Source organism: Artemia sp. Qi Xiang Cuo, chromosome 1, assembly GCF_049724085.1.
Source record: "Artemia sp. Qi Xiang Cuo chromosome 1, ASM4972408v1, whole genome shotgun sequence".
Classification (NCBI taxonomy): domain Eukaryota; kingdom Metazoa; phylum Arthropoda; class Branchiopoda; order Anostraca; family Artemiidae; genus Artemia; species Artemia sp. Qi Xiang Cuo.
Genome location: NC_142794.1, coordinates 26,819,056 through 26,846,408, shown reverse-complemented (window position 1 = coordinate 26,846,408; position 27,353 = coordinate 26,819,056). Strand labels below are relative to the sequence as shown.

General features: G+C 32.7%; 1 protein-coding gene across 1 annotated transcript in view; it reads left to right on the top strand.

Moving 5' to 3' along the window:
- The window catches only part of LOC148956165 (nucleolar MIF4G domain-containing protein 1), a 65,332-nt gene that overhangs the window by 18,332 nt on the left and 19,647 nt on the right, over positions 1 to 27,353 (top strand). The window contains exons 3-5 of the mRNA XM_089089546.1: positions 8,048 to 8,338; positions 16,269 to 16,431; positions 19,549 to 19,676. Coding sequence (XP_088945672.1) covers positions 8,048 to 8,338; positions 16,269 to 16,431; positions 19,549 to 19,676 — 582 coding nt within the window. The remainder of the gene's footprint in view (positions 1 to 8,047; positions 8,339 to 16,268; positions 16,432 to 19,548; positions 19,677 to 27,353) is intronic.

The window sequence follows — 27,353 nt, the reverse complement described above, 5'->3', positions numbered from 1 at the left end:
TGAAAATCTAGCTGAAAAGTTTATTGGACAACATGCATGAAAAAGAAAAAAACCATAACATGTACTGTTTTGTGGGGACTGGAGAAAAAATAATTAGCCCCTTCTTCCAAAATCCTATGTTCCCATACATTCCCCACCCCCCAACCCCCAAAAAAGGAAAATTTTTCTGAAAGTTCCAACTCCATCCTGAAGCCATAAGAACACCAGGAATGCTAGTTTTGACCCTGTAAAAAATAATGGTATAGGCATACTCTGTTTTAAGAGAATCTGCGGAAAATTCACCCCCCCCCCCCCGAAAAAAAAATTGAAGTTGCCTTGCCCCCAACCCCACCTCCGCCAAAACTGACGATCATCCCCTTTATCTAGCCAAGGGGCTTGTTTGACAACAGGTATTAAAAAAACAACAACATGGAATATAGTGTTTTTTGAGGGCCAGAGAAAACATGTTTTGTCCCATTCCTCTAAAATTCTAATTTGCATTTCTCCTCCCCCCAACAAAAAAGACAAACTTTAGGAAATTCTAATTCATTCCCAGAGCCATGAGCGAAACAGGATGTACTTATCTAACTACATGTAAAAAATGTCACCTTTTAATCAAACCTAGTTACAGCATTCTTTTGGCAAAAAAAAAAAAAAAAAGGGAGAAAACACATACACTCTTATGAAAATCCAATAAACAGCTAATAGATTTGTAATATGCTCTCCATAGAAATTAAAAAAAGAAGAAAAGAATGTAAAAAGAATGGTATAGGCATACTCTGTTTTAAGAGAATCTGCGAACCCCCCGCCCCCCTCGACAAAAAATTTGAAGTTGCCTTGCCCCCGACCCCACCTCCGCCAAAACTAACGATCATCTCCTTTATCTAGCCAAGGGGCTTGTTTGACAACAGGTAATAAAAAAACAACAACATGGAATATTCTGTTTTTTGAGGGCCAGAGAAAACATGTTTTGTCCCATTCCGCTAAAATTCTAAGTTGCATCTCTCCTCCCCCCAACAAAAAAGAAAAACTTTGGGAAATTCTAATTCAATTCCGGAGCCATGAGTGAAACAGGGTGTACTTATCTAACTACTTGTAAAATTTGTCACCTTTTAATGAAACCTATTGACAGCATGCTTTTGGCAAAAAAAAAAAAAAACAAAAAAAAAAAAAAACATACACTCTTGTGTATGTTTGGAGAAAACACATACACTCTTGTGAACATCCAAAAAACAACCAATAGATTTGTAATGTGCTCGCCATATAAATTATTCACTCTGTTGGATCTATAGCTTTACGTTATAGTACTCATGCCCGTCATTGAATGGGCGAAGCTCACCAGTCCTTTATTTTATAGGTTGATCCTTCCAAAAGTATCTTTGGAAGTTTTGTTGTTTTTTTAAATTAAAGCAATGTAATAAACTAGCCTATTGTGGTGCTTTAAGATCATATCTGGGTATGTGATTTTATGGATTTTTGCTTAAGTGTTTCTCTCTATTCATTGTTTCACCAACCATTTATTCTAATTTCTTTTGTTTAATTTCAGTTTTGAATTTCACTTATTTATTATTCCGTTATTTTGTTTAGCACCAGACCCTTGCAAATTTTTAAAGCCCTGCTCCTTGTTTTGTTTGAATTAATTAAAAAAAACTTTTTCCATAAAATAAGTTTTTCAAAGAAAAGTAAAGAACCCCATTAAACCAAAAATGAGCAAAAATCAAACCAAATAATCTACTAAGCGTGAAAGTACCACAAATCAGCATCGATAAATAAATGAAACCCAAAACGAACAGAAATTACAATAAATAACCGAGTCAAACTCAAAACGAGCAGAAATTAACATAAGTTGGGCTCAAAACCCCTATGCCTTCCCAAGACCAGAACATAATTTGCACTTTACTGAAAAAATAAAAAAAAAATATATTTTTACAACTTTAATAAATCAAAGAATTTGTAATTTCTGTTCGTTTTGGGTTTCATTTATTTATCGATGCTGATTTGTGGTAGCTTCACGCTTAGTAGATTATTTGATTTTATTTTTGCTAATTTTGGATTTAATGGAGTTCTTTACTTTTCTTTGAAAAACTTATTTTGTGGAAAAAGTTTTTTTTAGTCAATTTCTGTTCGTTTTATATTGACATAGTCTTTTCAGGGAAAAAGAAAATAATACTTTAATTCTTTTCGTTTTTTTAAAGACTTCATAGTTTGGCCTGCTATTTGTATGCTGGAGAAAAATATTCAGAAATTTTTAACAACATACACCCTTCTGGACACAAATAGTAATGTTTAATTTAGTTTCATGCCTCCTCTAGTTGACTTGAAATAGAAAACTTGATACCATTCGCAAAAAGAATCTGTTTACTTTCTTTGATAGCTTGGATACACTTACGCTATTTTGATTTGGTTAAATTTTAAGAGCAGAAATAGCCCCAAAAGTTTGAACATAATATCCTAAGTCATTCTTGGGATACTGCTGAGATGCTTTATTGGGAATTAGCATTAACACAATGCATTTTGATTTAATATTAAGGCAACATTTATTTTTTAGACATAATGGGCAAATAAGAGGGTGGGCGTGGGAGGGGGACTGGTTGCCCTCCAATCACTTTCGACTATTAAAAAGGGCATCATCCCTTTCTAGTCTCAATCAAGTGGGCCCTTTTCGAAATTGCTACGACAACTCCTTCAATACAAAGTGCTCGGGTCTAAAAAGAAAAATAGTAATACAATGTACCCACATCGATGTTTACTATGAAAATGTAAAGCCTTTCAATAATTTCTAGTCATTAAAAAGGGCACTACGGCCCTGAATTTCCAATCAATTTGGCCCTTTCAGAGTTCCTATGACAGTGTTTTCTACAAACACCTTATATACCCCCAAGGTATAAATTACAACCCTTGCCCTGAGGGTTGGGTGGGAGTTGTCTTCCTCAAAGACCTAATTTCCAAAACTTTCAACTGCGTTAAACAAAACGGCTATCTCAAAATTTTGATTGAATGTGTTTGGGGAAATGGTGGGCGTGAGAGGCGGGTTCGTTGCCCTCCAATCACTTCTGACTATCAAAAAGGACACTAGCCCTTTCAATTTCCAATCAAATGTGCCCTTTCTGAAGTTTCTTCGACAACACTTTATATAAAAACCTTAAATACCCCAGGGCATAACTTACAACCCTTGCCCTGAGGGCTGTGAGGGAGTTGTCATCCTCAGAGACATAATTTCCAGACCTTTCAACTATGTTGACCAAAATAGTTATTTCAAAATTTTGATTGGATGTGTTTGGGGAAATGATGGCGTGAGAGGTGGGTTACTTGCCCTCCAATCACTTTCGACTATTGAAAAGGGCACTAGCCGTTTCGATTTCCAGTTCCTTTTTGAATTTTTGTACGACAACGCTTTCTATAAAAAAAACAAACATTGTATGCCCCCAGGGCATAACTTACAACCCTAGCCCTGAGGGCTGTGGGGGGCGTGTTATCCTCAAAAACATAATTTTCGGACTTTTTAACTATGTCGAACTTAATGGCTATTTAAAAATTTTGATTGGATGTGTGAGGAAATGGTGGGTTTGAGAGGGGTTTTAGTTATCCTCCAATCACTCGACTATTTAAAAGGGCACAAGCCCTTCTAATTTCCAATTGAATGAGCCCTTTTTGAAGTTTCTACAACATCAGTTTCTATTAAAACCTTATATGCCCCCAGGGCATAACTTACAACCCTTGACTTGAGGGCTCTGGTCCTTTGAATTTCCAATCGAATGAGCCTTTTTCAAGTCTTTACGACAAAACTTTCAATAAAGACCTTGTATGCCCGCAGGGCATAGCTTACAACCCTTACCCTGAGGGCTCTGGGGGAGTGTCATCCTCAAAGATATAATTTTGGACCTTTCAACTACTTTGAACAAAATGGCTATCTCAAAATTTTGATTGGATGTGTTTGGATAAATGGTGGGCGTGGAAGGGGTGTTAGTTGCCTTCCAATCACGTTCGATTATTAAAAAAGGGACTAGCCATTTCAATTTCTAATCAAATGAGCTCTTTTTGAAGTTTTTACGTCAACGCTTTCTATAAAAACCTTATATGCCCCCAAGGCATAACTTACAAACCCTGCCTTGAGGACTGTTGGTGGGTTGTCATCCTCAAAGACCTAATTTCCTGGACTTTTGACTAAGCTTAACAGTATAATACTCTTAAAATTTTGATTGAACTGATCTTGGGAGAAAGGTCGGCCTAAGAGGAGGTTCAGTTTTCCTTCCATTACTTCCTACTATTAAAAAGGATAATAGTCCTTTCAATTGCTAATTAAATTAGTCCATTATGATGTTTCTACGACAAAGCTTTCTATAAAAACTGATATGCCCCCAGGGCATAACTTACAACCCTTGCCCTGAGGGTTGTGGGGGAGTTTCCTCCTCAAAACATAATTTCTATCTGGAAATCAACTACGCTGAACAAAATGGCTATCTCAAAATTTTGATTGGATGTTTGATGGGAAATGGTGGGCGTGGAAGGTCTTCCAATCACCTTTGACTATTAAAAAGGGCACAAGCCACTCCAATTTCCAATCGAGTGAGCCCTTTTTGAAGTTTTTGCAACAACTCCTTCGGTACGAAGTGCCCTGGTCTAAAGAAAAAAAATAATACATTGTGCCAACATTGTCCTTTACTTAGGCAGCGCGATAGCGTTGCCTATGATTAGTTTCTTTTAGATTACTTTAGTTCTTAATCATGGTGAAAGAATGTGTATGCTTCCCAATACAATCAAAATAAAAGTGTTATTCACCTCTTTTTTATCTATACCTCCCTCTTTTTTTTAAATGTGCTCTAGAAAACTATTATAAATTAAAAATAAGCTAAAACAAAAAACTTAGCGGTAATCATTTGAATTATCCTATTTTTTGTTGAAAATTGTTTTGTCAAAATTTCGTGTTCTAACAATCACAAATCTTTAGAATGTTTCTAAAACTGATGCTTGATATGCATATTAGGTTGATAAAGCACCCTATTTGACCTAATACTTTGTATTATTGACACAATTGACTGTACCTAATCTAAGGTACTATCCATCAGAAATGAATTGCTTGCTTTAATCTGAAAATAAAACCAAAGAAGAGAAATCACTGGAAATTTTGAAAAAACAAAACAAGCCCAAAACTTACAAACGTTGAGAAAAAAGTAGGTAAAGCTTATTAAAATCATACAACAGACCCCTATTACACATTAAATAGCTACCGAAGGGGACTTACTATAGTATTAAAAGAAGTGCTACTCTCCTTCAAGTTTTCTAATAAAACTGTTTCATGCTTTACTGTAAACTTTATTAGTTTTAATAATGATATGACTATTTATAACAGTAAACATTCAAACTTGGTAGCCGTTTAAGAATAGCAACCTTGGGCATAATCTTTTTCCAATAAAACCCTTTCTAGAGTCCTTTTTTCGTCTCTTCCTTTTGTCAGGTATGAAAGTCAAATTCGATAGATACATTTAGATTGATCGCATTTCAGGCGTTTTCCTGTGACTATCCAGGCTGTTGAAACAAATTTAAAGATTTGCAGTGCAACAGAGGGATTTACAAATTTGGCACAAAAGTTTAAATTCAATCTGGATTGCCGTCTATGGTTGACATGATTGTGGAAAGCTAGTTTTTACATTCGATACTATTTGTTCTTAATCTAGATTGTCGCTAGAAAACAAATTTGGTTTAGGTTTTGGAACTATCAATATAATTGTATCAATCTTTTTCGATCATATAGTTGTTTTAGTTGCTACTATTTACTTCAATAAGTCGTTTTTTTTAGTAAATTTTTTTTTATTTTTACAAAAAAAGAAGTAGAATGGGGACTTTTTGCTAAGACAATAACTAGAATGAAAACTAAGAATTTATTTAGGTGATATGATAACATTACAGACTAGATCACTATTTTGGCTGAGCTGAAAAGAAGAAAGACTAAAAATAACTAACAATAAAAAAACAAACTAAAAATAAATTTAATATGGATTAGAAAGACTAACTAAAGACTTAAAAGAAGAAAGACTAAAAAGAAGTCACAATAAAAAACAAACTAAAAATAAAGTTAATATTGCTTAGAAAGACTAACGAAAGACTGAAAAGAAGAAAGACTAAAAAGAACTCACAATAAAAAACAAACTAAAAATAAATTTAATATGGCTTAGAAAGAATAACGAAAGACTTAAAATAATAAAGAATAAAAAGAACTCACAATAAAAAAAAACAAACTAAAAATAAAGTTAATATGGCTTAGAAAGACTAACGAAAGACTGAAAAGAAGAAAGACTAAAAAGAACTCACAATAAAAAACAAACTAAAAATAAAGTTAATATGGCTTAGGTTATTCAGTTTACAAATTTCAGCTAAAACCAACAAAAAAATGTTGTTCATTTACACGATCTCTTATTAAAATGCTAGTTGTTTTTGCAGTTAGCCCAGTGCTGTTTAGACATAAAGTTTTAGGTGCATATTTTGTTGATTTATCTTAATTTTAAATTATAAAATGTCCTAATTCGTAAAATTTTTAACAATTTCTTATGAAATTCTTACTTCTTGGGAATTAGCCTTATATGTCTTTCAGACACAGGTTCAGTTTGTTTCACTATGGATTTTATTTCACATTCCATTAAATCACTTTTTAGTTACATCGTGTGCGTAGGGCTAGACGTTTACTCAATAGCCTCAATTTTCGGACCTGTTATTGCTTGGTATCAGTTTTAGTTGAATAGTTCATGGACGACTTGTTTTAATGAACTGTTTAATTAATCAGTTTGAATTAATTGGTCTGTTTAAACTAATTAAACGGATTTAAACAATCATGTACATCTTGGGACCTAGCCCTGTAAGTCTTGTGTTGGATTAAATCGGTTTTTATTTACTTACATAAGGTTAAGTATGTACTCACACAAGTCTCTATTTAAGGAATTGTTATTGTTTTAGATGAGTTCAATTTCAATAGTGTAATGGATATCTTGCCTAAATCCTAAGTCATTTATAATCGGTATCTTTTCTCCCAAAAAAGCACTAAATGTGTGAGGGTTTTAACTTTGTGACTTCTCAGAGTTGAACCAAAAGGCGGTTCACAGGGTTAAATGCGTACTCTCCCAAGTCTCTAATTGAAGACCTGTTATTGTTTGAGATCACTTTTATTTTATTTATCTCATTGATAGCTTGCTTAAATCTCGATTCATTACTAATTACTAATTTTCCCCTCAAAAAAGCATTTTATGGTAGATTTTTAAGTTTGTGACTGATCAGTGTTATGCTTTTCTTGTTTTATGGAGATGTTTTCTCTAATTTTAACTTATTGTACCGTCGTAATTGCTTCCCTAATCGCACAACGTTTGATCTACTCCTTCTACCCTAATAAAATGCCAAAATTTATGTGGTTTTTCCACCACATATTTCCTTTACTTTTGATTAGAAGTTATATTACAAAAAACAGGTGGGAATTTCTTTCTTTTTTTATTTTTTATTTTCTTTACTTTTGAACAAGGTTTTACATTTATTCTTATCCACTTTCTCTTCTTAACTTTAGGCTACCGAATGTCCTTAAATTTCAAGAATACATAACTTGTTAAATTTAAGAGAAGAATCCAGTAAAATGGGTTTTGGTCCCGTCGATTATTATTCGTTTTTCTTTTCGTTAAAGCATTTCAAACATTGGAGGAAGGAAAGAAAATCATCGCCGGAAAAATTTATTTTCTCGCTTGAATTAATGGTGTTTTCTTTTTTTTTTTTTTTACTAGAATTTATACTTTTAAAAAATAAAACTAAATAATATGTATAAGATTAGCTTTCTGTTTTTTCTTGTTTTTTTTTTATTTATTAGTGATCCTTGGTTATTTTATTTTTATTTTTTTATGAGGTTGCCAAAACTGTTCGATTTGGCGTCTTTTTCGCGTTCAAGTATTCTTAATATTGGAATGTAGATAAGGTTAACTTATATGATAATAGCTTGTATCGATTAACACTTATTTGATTTAGGTTCAGAAGGAGTAGATGTAGAAGATGATAATGGGAGCGATGAAGAGGACCTTGAAGGAAAATTATTCTAAAGACAGTCATCAGGAAGAAGAGAGAATCAGCAAGTGATAATGATGAAAATGAAGATAATTCAGAAAGTAAAGAAGTTTGGGAGGACATTTATGGTCGCCTTCGAGACAGAAAAGGAAATGTAATAGTTGGTAACTCTGCTTCTACTACAGGAAAATATATCCCTCCAGCATTAAGAGCTATAGCAGCTGAGTCGGATGTATTCAACAAAGAGGAAAAAGCCCGTTTAGTCAGAACTATGAAAGGATTACTGAATCGTTTGTCAGATTCTAATTTGCCATCTATTGCTGATCAGGTATTTAATTCATATGTATCAAGGGCGTATTTTGGTTCGCTGAGGGGGGGGGAGGGTACAAAACAAAATTTTTGAAAACCACATCAAAAATTTTGGTTTTTTGCACTTTTATTACGTTTTGAGTCGAAAATGTTTTTGGGGGAGGAAGGTTCAAACCCTATAGTCCCCATCCTGGTACGGCCTTGATATGTATATAGTTTTTTTCAATTTATCTTGTTTTAGCCACTGTTTTTTTTTTAAATTCAGTTTCTACGTATTAGTACCTTTATATTATTTCGTAAGGGACTTATAATTAATAATTGAGTAGTGATTTATAGTTTTGAATAAAATATAGTTAATATATAGTTAAATATATAGTTATATAATATATAGTTAAAATATAGAATAAAATATAGGTAATGAATAAAATGTTAATCAAAATACTCCTTCAGATGTGTAAAGAATTAACGCTATTTTGAAAATTAACACTATTGGAATTTGAGGGCCTATATTATTATAGGCCCATTCATTTGACAATTCTATATTTATTTTGAAGCTATTTTGCCTTGTTTTAACTTTTAACAATGCCGTTATAGAAAAAAAAACAAAAAAAAACAAAGAAATAAAAGAAAAAAGTATAATAAGGGGACTAGAATAAATTAGTTCCCGTTTTTCAATGAACTTTGAATAGAAAAATGATTAATCTGTTAGATTTCTATCAACAGATCATATTTTAGAGGTATATTTACATGAGATGAAAATGGGGGAGACCGCCTATGATTGGGACGATATATATATTGGGGATATTGGGACGATATTATATCTGATACCTTAAGTCGACCGTAAAGTTCCTAAGTACATAATTTGTCCTAGAATACTTTATTGTTTCAGTACCTGTTAAAAGACAAAGCTACTTATTATGATTTTATTTATGGCATACCGAAAAGAAGCCACATTATTCTGCTACACGTTGGTATACGAACTCTGCTCCCCGCCAACGGAAATATGTAAAATCTTGTAATTTTTTGGTATTTATAATACATATCCTTAAACTTAAACATTGTAATTTTTACATATCAAATTATTATTTAAATCCACCAAGATTGGCCAAGAGAGTTCCTTTCTTCTTGAACGATCTAAAGATTATTGTTCTAGAATGGTATCTTCCTCATATATTGGCACCACCTACCTTATTAAGAATCCTCTTGATGCCCACCCGGCATTTCTTGGATCTGTGTAACCAATTTTTTACTTCTTAGAAAGTGTTAGAACCGAAATTGTTTCCCTCAAAGCTGATTTTATGAACGGTTTTAAATTTGAAAATTACAAACAAGTTTTTACATAGATTTATGAAACGATGTTAAAACTTGAAACGAACAGAAACCAAAGTATTTTTTGGGGCAGGGTAGCCTAATGGTATACCGCCCCTTCAAATGCTTGTCCTTTACCCCGAACTTGAAATTTTTTTGGAGACAAGAATGCAGTGTCTAACGTGTATACTCTTAAACAGAGTAAAATATTTTGTTTAAACTCTCAAACGACAGTTAGAAAACAAAAGCTAGTAGTTTAAAACTTGTTTTATCTTTGCACTTTAATTAGCATTCAGTTTAAATTAGCGCTAGGTAAAATTTAAACGAAATTTCTGGTAGTAGATAGGATGGTGGTCGTGGTACCTCTCATCTTTGCAGTAATAATGCTGGTTTTTAGTTTTAGTGCAGCCTCTCTACTTCCATGTAAAAAAATCAATTTAAATTTTGACACTTTTAATTTGCTTACTATAAATAGGTTATAAGTGAAGCCTAAATTGTGATAAACAACCATTTATTCTGATTGGACTGAGTGAACGTTTAGAGCAAATAAGCAACCGTGCGGCAACGAATGTGCATCCACTTGCCAGTATATTTTCTGACACTGTGAAGTTTTCTTTTTTTATAATTGTAAATTAATTGGCTATCCCAGAATTTTTCCCGAAACTTTCTCGGTTCTATTCTAGCCAAAAAGCTGTGCAGTAAACGTTAGTCTTTTTTGGTTTGATCTTTTTCGTCGCAGTGAAGGGTGCTAGAGCAAAAATTTATATTTAAGTGAGACCCTTCTAATTATCCGAGACCATTGACTGTTTTTAATGAGAGAAAAACAAATAAATTGAAACACCAATTCATTATCATTCCCCTGTGGAAAAATATGAAATTTCGGGCCAAAACCCTAGATTAACTTCCTCAAACATGTTAAACTTGATAGAGTAATTTTGACTGGGCTCACACCTATTTCTAAGGGTGTTATCCAAGTATTTGCTTTTCTATTATTCAAATTTGATCATGCTATCAGCCGTTTACTAGTAATTCAGAATTTTATGAATTTAGTGGATTTGGAATCTGCATATAGATTCTTTTTATGTAAATATAATTCTCAAACTTTGGTTTTAGAAAGTTTTAGTTCTATTTACTAGGATCCTTCTTTATTTATCGTAATTCCCTTAAGTGGTATAAAGGAGGATCAAAGTTTTCCCTAGTTGCCTAAATATTTTCTTCATTTTCTGATATTTATGTTGTTTTACTCTGTTTGTGTACTTAGGTGGATTCATTTTTTAATCAATATTTGTGGATTTAAATCATTATATTGTGGATTTAAATCATTAAATCAAATTGATATCTTGACGGCTGTTGGTGTAATTCTTGGTTTCGGAAATTATAATCTTATTATATACTCTCACTTTCCTATTAATTAATTGCTTGTTTGTACTGCCCTCAATTAGTTTGTAAACAACATTTTACTGTTAAATAATTTCTACATTATCCTTCTGACTAATTGAAATCTTTCTAGAATAGTTGTTTGCCTACACAAGTGGAAGACAAATCTTCTGAAACTACCGTATAAATTTCCGAGGTTTTATCTGTCACATCCAATGACAATCAGACTTGACTGTATATTTTTTAAAATTAAAATTTTGTTTTTTCTTTGTTAACAACTACATTTTAATTCTTCATATTTTATACTCTGTATTGTCGGTGATAAAAAACTCACTAAAAGTACAATCTATCAGAAAATTTGCATTAGATGATATGTGATCTTAAAATGAATTTCTAGTAATAAATTTGGTCCAAGTATTTTTGCAATCTAAAAAAAAAAAAAAAAAAAAAAAAAAAAAAAAAAATTCCTAAATCAGTCAGAATAAGTGATCTTTTTTATTACCTCAAGGAAACTATTCAGCACGACTTTTTTGATATGGTTAATTACCTTTCTACGTGTTTTGCTCAACTATCCTTATGAATTTGGGCTAACCAATCCGAGTGGATATCTAACCAATCCAAGTGGCTATCTAACCAATCCGAGTGGATATCTAACCGATCCGAGCGGATATCTAACCAATCAGAGTGGATATCTAACCAATCCGAGTGGATATCTAACCAATCCGAGTGGATATCTAACCAATCGTTGTTTATACAACATATTTGTGAAAAACTGTTGAAAATAAATCGGCTCGCAATATTTTCCCTATATTTTTAGAATTCTGAAAAACCAGCACTTTATTGAAAAATTAGCTGCTCGCAACAATCACATTGCATTGTGGGGTGTCTATCTCCAGTTTCAGCCACCTCGTCCACGCTGTTACCAAATAACTTCATTATCGTTTTTTTCATCAGCAGAAGCTTTATCATGGCTTCCATCACTTAGTTCTTTTTATACAAATCGGTTTAAACGTCGTTCGCTCTTTACAAAGTAAAGCGTAAAAAACTTGAATAAAGTGAATTCCAACAGTATATGTATATTTTTCTTACAATTTAGATATTTGTGTGAACAAAGAACCGGTACCAACCCTCACTCTTTTTTTCTATTGTTACCAGTTTTAACATGCAGCAATAAGAGACTGAGTTTTGCTTGGTGAAAGGAATTCACCTATAAAGGAATTCACTCTACCCCTCATATCCTGACTTACAGAAGAAAAACTTTTGTGTAATCCTTATATATTTCGTTTTTTTAAACAACGATCCAAAAGCGGAAGGTAATTTTCAAACTTTAGGTGTAAATTTTTTTATTCCGGTTGGTATCCCTGGAAAGTTTTAATGAATGTAAGGTTTCTGCGGCAATACTACCAAGAATCAGTGGCTTCCAGAGGGGGAGGAGCGCGTCTCCCCCCAACTTTTTTGGTATTCGGTAAAATTTTCGCCGAAAGCGAAAATATCGGCAACAATTTTACAAAATTGACTGAAATTTAGCAAAATTCTTGATTTCTGCAGAAAATATGGCATAAATCAGGTAGCGGGTCGGTAAAATTTATGAAGATCGTACCCAAATTTACGAAGATCGTAAAAATGCTATTGAAGACTTAGAGGAGGCACTTGTCACCTTTATTTTTTTTTCATTGGGTGTTCAGTATTCATTATAAAATAATTTCCTAAAACAAGTTTTCGGACATCTTGAAAGCGCATTTAGACTTGTGTTTTCTACAAATGTTCCAAAACCCCTTTCCCCTCAAGGATTTACCATGCCCCTTGAATCCCCGGATGTGGACCCCCTCTTGCTCCCCCCTAATAAAACTGTTGGAGCTACGTCCCTGAAAAGAACGTAGGTATAGCAATTTCATTTAAAATGAGCCCTTAAATAGCTTTCTATGACGTTCAAATACCCCGCTATTAGTAGAGGAAAAAAAGAGGACACTTAGTGCTACCCATGCAAAAAAACAAAAAAGAATTTTCCTTGTTGTTCAAGCCAGGGGACTGCAAGTTTCCTCTATAGAGTTTTTGACCATGGTAATTCTAATGGGGAACTTTTTTCATTGATCTGACGCCATTCTAGGGATTTCAGACTTTATTTCAAAATTTACATAAATTTATTTTCGAAATAATATTTTACTATTAAGATTGTCAAAATAATAGTTACCATTCCTTAATCAGCCACAAACGACAATTTGTTCTCAATTCTCCTTTTTTAACGTGTTTTCTAAGTTTTGGTTTTGCAAAGCCACGGCCGTGGCTTTGTTAGGTTGCAGCTACCATTTTAAATCAACTAGAAATGACTTTTTTTTTTTCACTTGCCGTTTTTTTTTATTTGTGTTTTTTTTTGGTTACTATGGGCTGTGGTTCATCCTTTATTACGTTACAGCTACCGCTGCAACCATGACATGTTGATAAAAATTTAATTATTTATCAAATATTTACTATGCTTGGCATATTTGTTCAAACATCAATGCTACGTCTTAGACAAACGTCTACGTCTACGTCAAACTGAATGACATCTTCACATAAACAGTTACCACAGTCCAGTGATGAAACGACTCTCCTTCCAATCTGGAGGATTTGAGTTCTTCCCACTCTGTGGCAACGATGAAATGGTGTTTAGAAGAACAAATCTTTTGTAGGCAATCAGAGTATTTTTTTTCTTAAACTTATTGCACTATTGACTTTTCGTGTGAATATCCAGCTTATTTACATGTCCTGAACCAGTTTTTGAATTCAATTGTATATCCTGCATGGCAAAATTTACGCCGTAATTCGCCCTTTTTCATAATTAAATAAAAAAAACAAGTTTTTTTTAACTGAAAGTAAGGATCGACATTAATACTTAAAACGAACAGAAATTATTACGTATATGAAAGGGGCTGTCCCCTACTCAACGCCCCGCTCTTTACGCTAAAGTTTTTTATTATTTTAAAAAGTAGTGTCGTGAGAAAGAATCAATCTATAGCGTAAAGAGCGGGGCATTGAGAAGGCGGCATATACGGAATTTTTCATATACGGAATACTTTCTGTTCGCTTTAAGTTTTAATGTCGTTCTTTACTTTCAATTAAAAAAAATTTGTTTTTTTATTTAGTTTCTAAATGTTTTTGAATTAATGCAGGTATTGAATTAGGTCCAAACGAAATTTGCATATTGCATATTATTAATGATTCAAACAAAATTTGTATATTAATTTTACTTTTTTTTAACTAATAATAATCTTATAATAAACTAAGTTTGATTTTTTTTTCCAGTTATTTAAGAATGACTCCTGAATCATAAACGCTGTTTAATTAGAATAATAACCTCTTTTAAAAGTTAAAAAAAAAACTTTTGTGTAAGAGTGAGCTATCCGGGAGAGGAGAGGCAACCCCCCTCAAGTACGTAGTATTTTCTGTTTGTATTAAGTTTATTACCGCGTATTAAGCTGCTTGAGATAAAATTAAATGCTAAAATTGGCCAAAAAATAACACAAGCTAATTATTGTTTATATCGGCCATTATTTAACAAAATTTGAGCTTTAGTGTAAAGAGCGAGGTATTAACAAGGTGGTGAACTCCCTCATATACGTAATGTCAGGGGGTTTGTCCCCTCGTCAATACCTCGCTCTTTACGCTAAAATTCGAATTTTGTTCCAATTCTTCAAAAATGATTCCTGAATCACAAAGGCCGTTTATTCAGAATTAATAGCTCTTTTGAAATTACTAAAAATCCTTTAGCGCAAAGAGCGAGGTATTAAGGAAGGGACGAACCCCCTCATATACGTAATAATTTCTGTTCTTTTTAAGTTTTAATGTTGCTCCTTACTTTCAGTTGAAAAAACTTGTTTTTTATTTATTTAATTTCTGATTGTTTTTTAAACAGTGCTACAAAATTCAGTGCCCCCTTCATGGAAATTCTCTTCCCCTGTGAAAAATTTCTCCATGAAAAGATCCTCCCACATAACCTCCTTACAAAATTCCACATTTTTGCAGAATTGGAGCTTAAAACCTCTACACTCTCTCTGATATGCTGAATCTGATGGTTTGATTTTCATTAAGATTCTATGAATTTTTGGGGGTTTTTCTCCCTTTTTTCGAAAATGAGGCAAATTTTCTCAGGCTCGTAGCTTTTGATGGGCAAGGCTAAACTTATATATTTAAAATCAGCATACAAATCTGATTCGTTTGATGTATCTATTGGTATCAAAATTCCATTTTTTAGAGTTTCGGTTACTATTGACTCGTGTCGCTCTTTACTTACAGTTTGTTGACACGAGATGTTTGATTTAAGTTAAATATTGTAGAATAAAAAGGTAGACGCATCACCGCTTTCCAAGCAAAAAAAATGTCTTGTTTTAATAAGGCTTGGCTTTAGATTCTGTATAGTTGACATCAACACTACCAAGGATTTTCATCCTTTTTTTGGGGGGTAGTTATTGTGTAATTGGTGCTGCAGTGATTTGTTACTAGTAGTAGTAGTAGTATTGCGATTAAAGCAAGTATTGCGAATATAAGCAGTATTTTCACAAGTAGGTTTAAGAAAATTTACAATAGGTGTAAAACTGCACACTGGTATCTCGATGCCGGTTATGCAGAAAGGTACTTTTGAAAGAAAAAATACTCGTTTTGCTGTATCACAGCACTATAGTAACTTGGTTTTCGTTTATGTAATCATATGATTTGGTGATTATAATGACTAATACGTTTTTGTTGTTTTGCCAGTCTTGATAGTTATAGATTTATCAGCTGTTGCGATGTATAGCTAATAAAAGAGGCAGAAATTCTCCAAAACCATTAAACTATTTTCATTAAAGGTCACGACAACTTCAAAAGGGTCTGTAGGCCTAGCCAATACCGCGTGAGAAAAAAAAAACATCCTCTCATTCTACAGATTGGGCTATAAACCTTTTTTAATTGGTATGAACCCAATTTTTTTTTTTTTTTTTTTTTTTTTTTTTTTTTTTTTTTTTTTTACAGAGTTGTTAGGGTTTTTGTAATTAAGGAAATAACTGCAATTTTAAGTATTGTTTTATTTTTCTAATTTTTGTTTTGTAATTTAACAGGGCAACTAATTAGCCATTATCGAAAGGTCGAAGGACTGTATGGGAGTTCTTTCCTTAATCACTTTACTTTTTTTGTAAATTATTTTTTTTTAGTGAAAAGATAATTTTATGATAATTTTATGATTAGAAACAGTTTTCAGGCTCTTTTGTACTTTAACGTCGGAAGTTCAATTAATGGGTGATTTTCTTCAGGTTGAAGGCTTTTATGGAAATCACAGTCGAAGCTTGGTAAATACATCCCTTTTTGAGTTAATTTTTGAGTCTATTGTGTCATCAGTCCTGGCACCAGAGAGACTAATCATGGTCCATTGTCTACTCATCTCAGCTTTGCATGCGAATGTTGGCCCTGAAATCGGTAAGTTCAAACTGTCTTCTGGAAAGAATGAAAAAAGTGGCGGATCCAGAAGGACGGCCCCCCCCCCCTCCAATACGGAGTGGAATTTTTACTTGAATGTTAACGAATCTATCAAGAAAAAAAAAGCTCGTCAAAATTTTTAGCAGCTCCGTCCCCCCTCTTTTTCCAAAATCCTGTATCTGTCACTCAATGAAATGGTTTTACTGAAAAGGGGGATGTACGCTCCAATAACCCCCATTTAATGACATGTAAAGGAAATAAAATAGGAAATTTCTTAGTTTCCAAAATATACAAAAAATCTGTAACCATAGAGACGGGAAATATGGAAGGTTAAATCCTAAAGTGAATCATGTCCAGTTTAAGATGTAGGCTTGTGCAACTAAGTGATTAAAATTGGGTACTTCATTTTGTTCTTGTAACCACTTTTGTCTGGTTGGTTCACTTTGGGCCCTCAATTTGCTCTTTTAACCCTTTTTTTTAAAGCCATCCTGGCTAAGTGGTTGGGGCACTGGTTTGAGAATTCTTTGTCAAAGAATTTGAATTCTTTTCACGTGTTCGATCCCAGGCATAGCCAGTAATTTGGTTTGGGACGGGAGTCAGTGGCGTGACTCTTGAAGCTCAGCCAGAGTCAACCCATCTCTGAATGGGTACCTGGAGAATTTTTGGGGAAGGTAAGCAGGAAGGGTGTGCGAAAGCACAGCATGGTTGGCTCCCAACCTCCCATTGCACTTCCTGGCTGAAGGGCTACGAAACGGAGATCAGCACCGCCGGTTTGGACCTTAAGGGTCTAGTGACGTCTTACTTACTTTTTACTTACTTTAACCCTTTTTGCTCTTTTGTTCTTATAACATCAATTTATTGTAATAAGTATAATAACTCTCTAGTAACAGCCGAGAGTAATCAACATAAGAATATGGTTGGTTTTTGCTAGAATAGGATAATATATATATTGAAGGCAATGGCTTAGATATCTTGGCAAGGAAATGAATAGCCCGTCTATAAAGTGTGGACAGTCTTGGCAACAAAATTTCTTTGAATATAGAACTGGTTTGACACTCTTGATCCCATTTACACCTCAATAAGTAAAGAGGATCTAGTGCTATATAAAACCAATAAAAATCACCTGATTTCATTGAGAAGTATAGAAATTGATAGCTTAATAAAATCGTTTAAAATTCACTTGGGAATTTTGAAAAATTAATTTAGTTTCAAAGATAAATATTCGAACTTTTTTTTCTAGGTCAACTGTAGCATTTAGAAAAACCTAAATATTAAGCCTAAAAAAATAAAAATGATAAAAATAAAACAAAAATAGATTGGTAACATTCAGCTTAGTTCGACTATTTTAAAGCGACACTTATTTCTGTCAATATTCTTCCTTTTAATTCCTTTCCGCTCTAACTTAAGAACAAAAATTATAGCTAAATAAAACTTTAAAAATGTCATTTGGTTCTTTTTGAAGCTATCTTTTTAATTTTCAGTAAAGCACAAATGACGTTAGCGTTTAAGGACGGCGGCAGACAAACCGTAATTAGTGGGAGTTACTGTTCGCTTTCAGTTTAAATTTATGAAACTATTTCTGTTCGTTTCAGGATTTAATAATGCGCTCAAGAGTAAGTAAAAACACTGCTCTCTATTCTGGAAGTAATTCCAAATCACAGCCGAAGTAGCACCTCATAACCCATAAAATTCACATTCCCACAATAATATTTGGTAAATTACCGTATCAGATGCCTTAATAAAATCTAAAATCAATATACCCTACAGCTACCCTTAGCTATCCGAAGAATCTTTTAAGATTCGTTTTTTTGCGATGTTACACTTAATCCGTATGGTAGTTGGTCTAAGTTGGCTCTTAGCTAGCAATATAAGTCAGAAGGAGCTAATACCCAGGGAAAGGAGCTAAGTCTCCCCTAGACTGGACTCATGTCTCAGTAGGATTGTTTTTTTTATCTAGTTATTTAAAGAAAAGGAATATGGATATGAATGAGTATACAAAAGAACTTCAAGATCAATTGCAAATCTTTGGAGCGGCTGCAGCTATTTCTGTATTCCCTCCCCCCAGACTTGCTTTAAATATATGCAAAATTCTGACATACACCAGTTATTAGCTTTTAAAAACCCTGTAGACACCAAACACAGGTGTTTTTATATTAGGGAGGGGATTTTCTTTTCTAATAAAAGTGCAATTTTTTTCGAAATCAGGAAGGAGCCGGAGAAATTGTCCCCTTTCCTCCCTAACTGGCGCTCCTGGAGAAATATGATAATTGATTGATTTCAAAACTTTCCAGTTTTTTTTATTTCAAGTACTAACCATGACTAAATAGGCTATATTGCTTGTATTTTATGTATATATATATATATATATATATATATATATATATATATATATATATATATATATATATATATATATATATATATATATATATATATATATATATATATATATATATATATATATATATATATATATATATATATATATATATATATATATATATATATATATATATATATATATATATATATATATATATATATATATATATATATATATATATATATATATATATATATATATATATATATAACTGTCAACAATGAAATGAATGTCCAAATTAATTGACTATTAATATGGACAATGAGCTCCTTAGATGTGACTGAAAACCTTTGATTTACTAGACTAGATGTATGCATTAAAAAACTACGTTTCTGTTTTTAGGTGAAACAGGATAGGCTACTCCATATTGAAAAACGCAAATAGTGAATGGACCTTTCGATGATTGAAAGAGAATACAAGTCTCTTTTTCTTTTTAAGCAGATCTTTTGATTGACTATCCTAACTCTAAAATGTTTAACCTTTGCAGCCAATGGTGGGAACTGAGGGGTGGGGTGAGGATGACCCTCACTTGCGTACAGCTTAATTTCTTTTAAGTTCTTACTTGCACTTACACAAATCAGTGTACCATAAAGGGCAACCACACCCCTACTACTTCCCGGCTTTTGGTCAGTTTGGTTTTTAGAAGATGTTACTTTATACAAATTTGTCAAGCAAAAAAAATCTTGAATCTATCACTGACTGCAGTTAAGCTTATTTTAATATATGCTTTCTAGGTGCTAGGTTCCTGGAAATATTAGCTGAAAGAATAAAGCAAGGTTTTGACGATCCAGAAATTGCAGCAGATGAAAATAAAACAGCTGACAACCTTGTTTGGCTCATATGTAGTCTATACGTATACAAGGTTGGTTTGATTTTTTATGGCTAATATTCTGTATAAATGTTGCCAAAATGTATATAGTAGTGTTGCTTGTATCTTGAAGTTGTTCCTCGTTAAAAAGTAAAATACTTTTGAATGGATGCAGATATTTTTTCCACGGATGTTCATCACCTCCATGGGTACATATGACATGGTAACCATTTAGGTACATTTAAATGTACCATGGAGGTACATTTAAATGTACCTCCATGGGTACGTTTAACTGTGGGGGCTGGTGCTATCCTTTATAATTTCACAATTTGGGTTTTATACTTTTTTATTTTTAGAATTGCTCCTGTCAAAAGCTATAGGTACTTGAATTCTACCGTAGAAATGCACTATCGGTACTTGGCAATAGAAAAGACTGGTTTAACAAAAGTCATAATTACTTTAGCTTTTTCGTTGTAATATTTTCGTAAACCAGTAATTTGAAGTACGAGTGTGTGGTATAACTGAAAACGTCGAATTCCCTAAATTCAAATTCATTTAATTCAAAAACAAGACATAGCTCTCGTGGGCAAAGCCCAAATATGATGGCTCTTAGTCATAATTAGCAAAATAGAGTTGTCTGATAAAACTTCGTCAGGATAAATAAACTAAAGGACAAAAACACTCGAGTTTGAAGTGTCTGATAAAACCTTGTCAGGATAAAATAAACTAAAGAATAAAAACACTAGAGATCATTGTAATATTTAACAAAGCTTGGCACAAAGCTTTTACTGTAGCGCATGGTGTTACATTGGTCTGGGGTCAGTTTCGGAACCTTCTTAGCCACTTCCCTGGGGGGACGATATCTTATAGGGACAAAAGGTGGGTGAAGGAATGATTGGTAGATGGGATGCTGGAGGAGGGAGGAGCCAAATCTTTGGCATAATTTTTCTCGGCGGGAAGAAAAGGATTCAAGTTTAAATTCTTTGAGGTAAAAGGAGTAAGGTAGAGGGGAACCGCCATAACTGATTTGCAGTGATCTCTTCTGAACTCGTTCTATTTTATCAATTTCATCCTGGGTAAGGGCAAAGTGCCAAACCGGACAAGCATATTCAACTAAGGGGAAAGTGCAAAATTTTAGTTTCAGCTTGTCCTTATATACTTTTATTATACTCTTTTCTGTAATTATCTTTTTCGTATTGATCTCGTAGCGATATTCAGAGTAGTATGGAAGCTGAATGTAGGATATTGCATTGAATCAGGGATGGAGCATAGGAGCAGATGCATTTGGCTTAAAAAAAGTTAGCTGAAAGACATTTTTGGCCTAAAGTCAAAAATGTCCGTAATTTTCTCGTGGATCTATTGAAAATTCTCGGAAAATGGTTTAAATCTCTAATTATTATCTTGTTACAAATTACAATGTCTTTTAGCTTTAGTTTTTACGAGTTGTTAGTTTATACATTATTATTTTAAGGATTATTAGTTCTATTGTTGGTCAAATTAATAACATTAATAATAAATTAGTAACACAAGTAACCACATTAGTAACATAATTTTGAATTTAACCTAGTATAGTAAAAGGTAAAGAATACGGCATTGGACTTTACAGTCCCTACCGACGGTCCTGGTCTCCTTTTCATGGCCTTTCAGCCAGGAAGTGGAACGGCGGGCTGGGGGCCAGCTATCCTGTTCTTCCATACGCACAGGATGAAAGACAGGAAAAAGACGTAGTGGTGGATAAAACCACGCCTGGAAAGAGCTAGGACTGAGGTTCAACCCCGCCTGTATCAAGGAATCATTTCTAATATATGATCAATATTGCTTAATCTCTAAAGAGCTCTCCAAAGAGCGATATAACTAAATCTCCAAAGACCCAAATACGTACTTAAAAAAATTTTAGACAAAAAGGATTAAAAAAAATCATCTAAGAGCCAAATCTGGTTATGAATTTAGTAATCTTTATTTCAATTTTAAATGTTCATTAAGTTATAGATATTGTTGGCCGGTAAATACTGAATTGAAATTGACTGAAAGTTTTTCTATCAATGTACTTTGGTTGACTAAATTGAAAGCTTTTTGTAGGTTTACAGATATTCATTACACAAATTTCAATACAAAATAATAATAATAAAAGTCTGAATATTTCAGCTTTGTCCGAACGCCTTTATCAACAGGAAAAAAGTAGCATATACTAAACATATAAAGAAAAACACCGCAACCGATATTAAATGAATGGAACGAAAAATGAAGAAAAAATCAAATTTAAACGAAAGCCAGCATGGTAAAGATTGGGCTTTACCAAATTAGATTTTTTTTACCATAGCCTAGTGGACTAGAAACTTTTTTTTTTTTTTTTTTTTTTTTTTTTTTTTTTTATATCTGTCATCAAGATGTTTTACCCACTATCAAAATATTTTGTTTCAGTTTTTATTAATTTAAATCGCCTGACATCATCCTGTAGAAAAAACTTCCACTGAAAGTAAGGAATACCAACAAAACTATAAACGAACAGAAATTTTTATATACGTGAGAAATACCTCCCCTTCCTCAATCTCCGCTCTTTGCGATAAGGTCTTAAAGTTCTTTAAAACGCTTCTCAGTTAAATTCAACGATCTTTGTGTGTGAGCAACATAAGTATGATGAGGACTGTTACTTTTCTGTTTTCCGAATCTCTGTTTAACTTTTCTGTTTTCTGTAATAACTTTTCTGTTTTGATCTATGCATAGATTAAATGGATTGACTTATGTCGAATTAATATATTTATAATAGCAATGCTAATAATCAAAATTATTAATTATAATGTTGTTGTTTTATTATTGAAATCATAGTATTGATATTTATTAATTATATTATTATGTAATTAATATTTTGAATCTTTCCTTCCATTTATTTTCCGCATAATTTACCACTAAGAAGTTTATAAATATCTAAGATATAAATAATGAATACAAACATTAAATACATTGGTAAATGTAAAAATAGCCATGCAAAGAGAGGCGATATTCTTTTATTGTCGTATCATACAAGTGACTCCACTCTTCCCCTGCCCGAAAAATTTACGCGTAAACTAGCTTTTAGGATTCTTACTGGGAAACAGATGCTGAAATGTATGCAAGTCCAAAATTTGAGTCCTAATATTTATCCCTCCCACTGCAACTGTGTATATGACCATGCAAAGAAACGCGAGTATCTTATATTGTCCCTTAGTTGACGTGTCAACTACCTTTTTGGATCATATTGGGAGACAGCTGCTGAAACGTATCGAAGTGCGAAATTCTTTCACCCAGAAAACTCTAATGCTGGCATTACACCCCTTCTGTAAAATTGCAATGTAGAATGTTAAAGTACTGTTTTAAGACCATTGTGTATTTGTAGAGAATATACAGTTGCGTTGACATACATTATATAAATTTCTCTCTGTCTAATAATGTAAAATTTTGGGTCATTTCATCTTGATAGAATTTTAAAAAGGGACAAAATTACGGACCATTTGTTGTGTCCTTGGCTTTCGCTCTGATTCCAGAATATCCGAAGGTTTCGCTATAGTTATATTGCTAACTTTTCATTTTTTGATCTATTCATAGTTGTTTTTCATCTCACTTCTGGAAGCTGGAAGTGGTTGGATTTACGAAAACTAAGTAGGGGTCCTTTATTTATTATTTTGTTTATTGTGACAATGAGATCAGGATGAATAAAATCATGTATAGATCCAAGAATTCAAACTTTTAAAGATTTTCGTGGGCACTTGCAGGAAATGTATTTCAAGTAAGAGCGACATTTGGTCTTTGGAAGGCTATCGGGAGGTAAGATATTTTTCAAGGAAATTTAGGGAAATTGAATAACTGAATTTTCTTTCACGAAAAATTAAAACATTTCGGGGACCTTCCCTGAAATTTGGGGTAGTTGGAGCATATCTGCTGGCCAAACCCCAACCAGACTCGTTGAAACGCACGAATTCCACACGTATTTCGCAATTGACAACCGACCCTTCAGTGTAATTTGTTTGCTTTGTCGGGTATATTTGTGCCAGAGCCACATTTAAGGGGCGCCACAGAGCTGCGTATGGCTTGGGAGCCGTACTTTGTCGATCACTGCTCTGAACAGTTGGGCGTGGAACATTTCCTAAAATTTTTCATGGTATGCATTTAAATGTTGAATGGTTATCCAATTCTTAACAGCAACGGTAATAATTTTATTTTACTGGTGATATTTTTTTTATTTTTAGTTTATAATAATTTTTAACTTAATTGTATTTTTATCTTAATTTTATAGGCTTGTTTTTTTTTTAACACAATGTCATTGTTTTAGTATGTTCCGACCAAGCTGACCAGCCTCCGTTTTTTTTTCAATGTTATAATAGTAAAAAAAAAATATCTTCACGTATGTTTGTGGTAACTCTTAAGTGCTTATAATATATAATCAAAGCATTTCTCAGAAAAAAATTGACAAAATGTGCTGTGTGTTTCGTGTAACATTCAAAAATTTATGAAATTGTGTAGAGATTATAATTTGAAATTTTAAGTTTTCCTTCTACTACCCATGAAGGGGTAAATCAGCCCCTTCCCCTCCAGACCGTGTCATGAAATATTCCTCTGGATGTAATGAACATTTCTGAAAAAAAAATAATAGCCATCCACTAATATATTTACCACTGTCATGATGAAAGGAACACTCTGTATTGTACTTCGTATATAAGAACTGAATGAATATTTCGTATGTAAGAACTGAATGAACGTTTCGTATGTAAGAACTGAATGAATATTTCGTATGTAAGAACTGACTGATTATTTCGTATGTAAGAACTGAATGAATATTTCGTATGTAAGAACTGAATGAACGTTTCGTATGTAAGAACTCAATGAATATTTCGTATGTAAGAACTGACTGAATATTTCGTATGTAAGAACTGAATAATATTTCGTATGTAAGAACTGAATGAACGTTTCGTATGTAAGAACTGAATGAATATTTCGTATGTAAGAACTGAATGAATATTTCGTATGTAAGAACTGACTGAATATTTCGTATGTAAGAACTGAATAATATTTCGTATGTAAGAACTGAATGAACGTTTCGTATGTAAGAACTGAATGAATATTTCGTATGTAAGAACTGAATGAATATTTCGTATGTAAGAACTGACTGAATATTTCGTATGTAAGAACTGAATAATATTTCGTATGTAAGAACTGAATGAACTTTTCGTATGTAAGAACTCAATGAATATTTCGTATGTAAGAACTGAATGAATATTTCGTATGTAAGAACTGAATAATATTTCGTATGTAAGAACTGAATGAAATTTTCGTATGTAAGAACTCAATGAATATTTCGTATGTAAGAACTGAATGATTATTTCGTATGTAAGAACTAAATAATATTTCGTATGTAAGAACTGACTGAAAGTTTCGTATGTAAGAACTGAATAAATATTTCGTATGTAAGAACTGACTGAATATTTCGTATGTAAGAACTGAATAATATTTCGTATGTAAGAACTGAATGAACGTTTCGTATGTAAGAACTGAATGAATATTTCGTATGTAAGAACTGACTGAATATTTCGTATGTAAGAACTGAATGAATATTTCGTATGTAAGAACTGACTGAATATTTCGTATGTAAGAACTGAATAATATTTCGTATGTAAGAACTGAATGAATATTTCGTATGTAAGAACTGACTGAATATTTCGTATGTAAGAACTGAATGAATATTTCGTATGTAAGAACTGAATAATATTTTGTATGTAAGAACTGAATGAACGTTTCGTATGTAAGAACTCAATGAATATTTCGTATGTAAGAACTGACTGAATATTTCGTATGTAAGAACTGAATAATATTTCGTATGTAAGAACTGAATGAACGTTTCGTATGTAAGAACTGAATGAATATTTCGTATGTAAGAACTGACTGAATATTTCGTATGTAAGAACTAAATGAATATTTCGTATGTAAGAACTGAATGAACGTTTCGTATGTAAGAACTGAATGAATATTTCGTATGTAAGAACTGACTGATTATTTCGTATGTAAGAACTGAATGAATATTTCGTATGTAAGAACTGAATGAACGTTTCGTATGTAAGAACTCAATGAATATTTCGTATGTAAGAACTGACTGAATATTTCGTATGTAAGAACTGAATGAATATTTCGTATGTAAGAACTGAATGAACAAAGTTTCTCAAAAAACTAACAAAAAACGAATGCAAACGCAAATATTTTTTTGTACTCTCGGTTGATAATGATCCACCCAATTAAAATAGAAAATAAACCCTAAGTCTAAGGAATCCGATGCATTTAAAGATAACATATTTTATTTTATTGACCCACGTTTTGCTGTTTTAAAGAACTTTTATTTATCAGTTCCCATTGTGTTTTCATTTATTGATTGTTAATTAAGCCTGTCCACTTATCCGCAGAATGAACATGGAAAGTTGTTGGAAAACAGAAAATAGAGCTCTCTCAAGAAGAATTTTCCAATCATTTATGTCTTTATAATTGATTTTACAGTTTGGTTGGGTTGCGTTAGATGGCGCTTGGCTGGGTAGCGTTAGATGGCGCTTGTTATTGTTTTTTTTTCATGATGAACTTGAGTTTAATCTTTTGTCGGATTTCCATACTCTAGTTACTTTTGAAATTTACAACCCCCTCTTCTACTGAATTTGATATGAGTCCGCTTCTGGTAGTTAAATTCTTGCAAAATTTGTACTTATAAGTTGACCAGATCAAGAAGCTACTTCACGAGATGAACCAGGTAATTGAAACAAATAAGTAGTAATGTTTAACTGAAAGAGTAAACAATGTCTGCGAACGAAAAGAAAAAAACAAGGCTGGACACTTTACAAATAAACTCTAAGATCCTTTAGGGAAAAAAGTCAGCAAACGTTTTCATAGTAAAGTGTCAAATGATAGAACGAAATTTCTTAAAAGAAAGTTGTCTTACAGATCACAAATATGTATGGATCAACAGCTTTGAGGTTGCAAGCTATTCATTTAGTCAAAGCTGAAATTAAATTGAGATTAAACTGGCCTTTTTCCAAAAATTGGCTTATACCAAGCCATTTTGTATACTTTATAAGAGCCTTGGATTTGTGTGAAACACATTCTTACTGAGGCCTTTATCACCTTCTTGTGACTGATGTTTCTTGATTTTTCTCCTATATTGGCTGATCTTTGTTTATTGACCCTCCATATCTCAGGGGCTAAGCATATGAAAATAAATCATACCAACTATAGCTGTTAATTAGGACTGCATCCAGGATTTTTTTTTTTGGGGGGGGGGGGTACAAAAATAACTCTAAAAGACACGTCAATAACCTGTTTATATGTATCTTTTGTTACGTTTTTATGAGTCGGGCTAACATTTTTTTTTAGGGGGGGGGGGGATCTAACTCCCTAACCCTTTCTCTGGATACGGACTTGCTGCTAATATTTTGTCTCATCTCTTTTTCTTTTGGTGAGCTTGAAGTTTAAAAGTTTCATAATTTTTTATAATTTTATTGAAAATGTGTTGCATAAATGTGTTCTTAGCTACTAACTAAAACAGATGACACTTTTCATTAAGAATGTTCCCAAATGAACAATAATTCACTTGTTCATGTCGATATGAGCTGTATAGTAATAACACATTCCTAACATATTAAACGTATTGGTCAATTGAAAGAATTGTGAGGGACTGAGGAACACTGTTAAAACCTGGAACTTTTCCCCTTCTTAAAAAAAAAC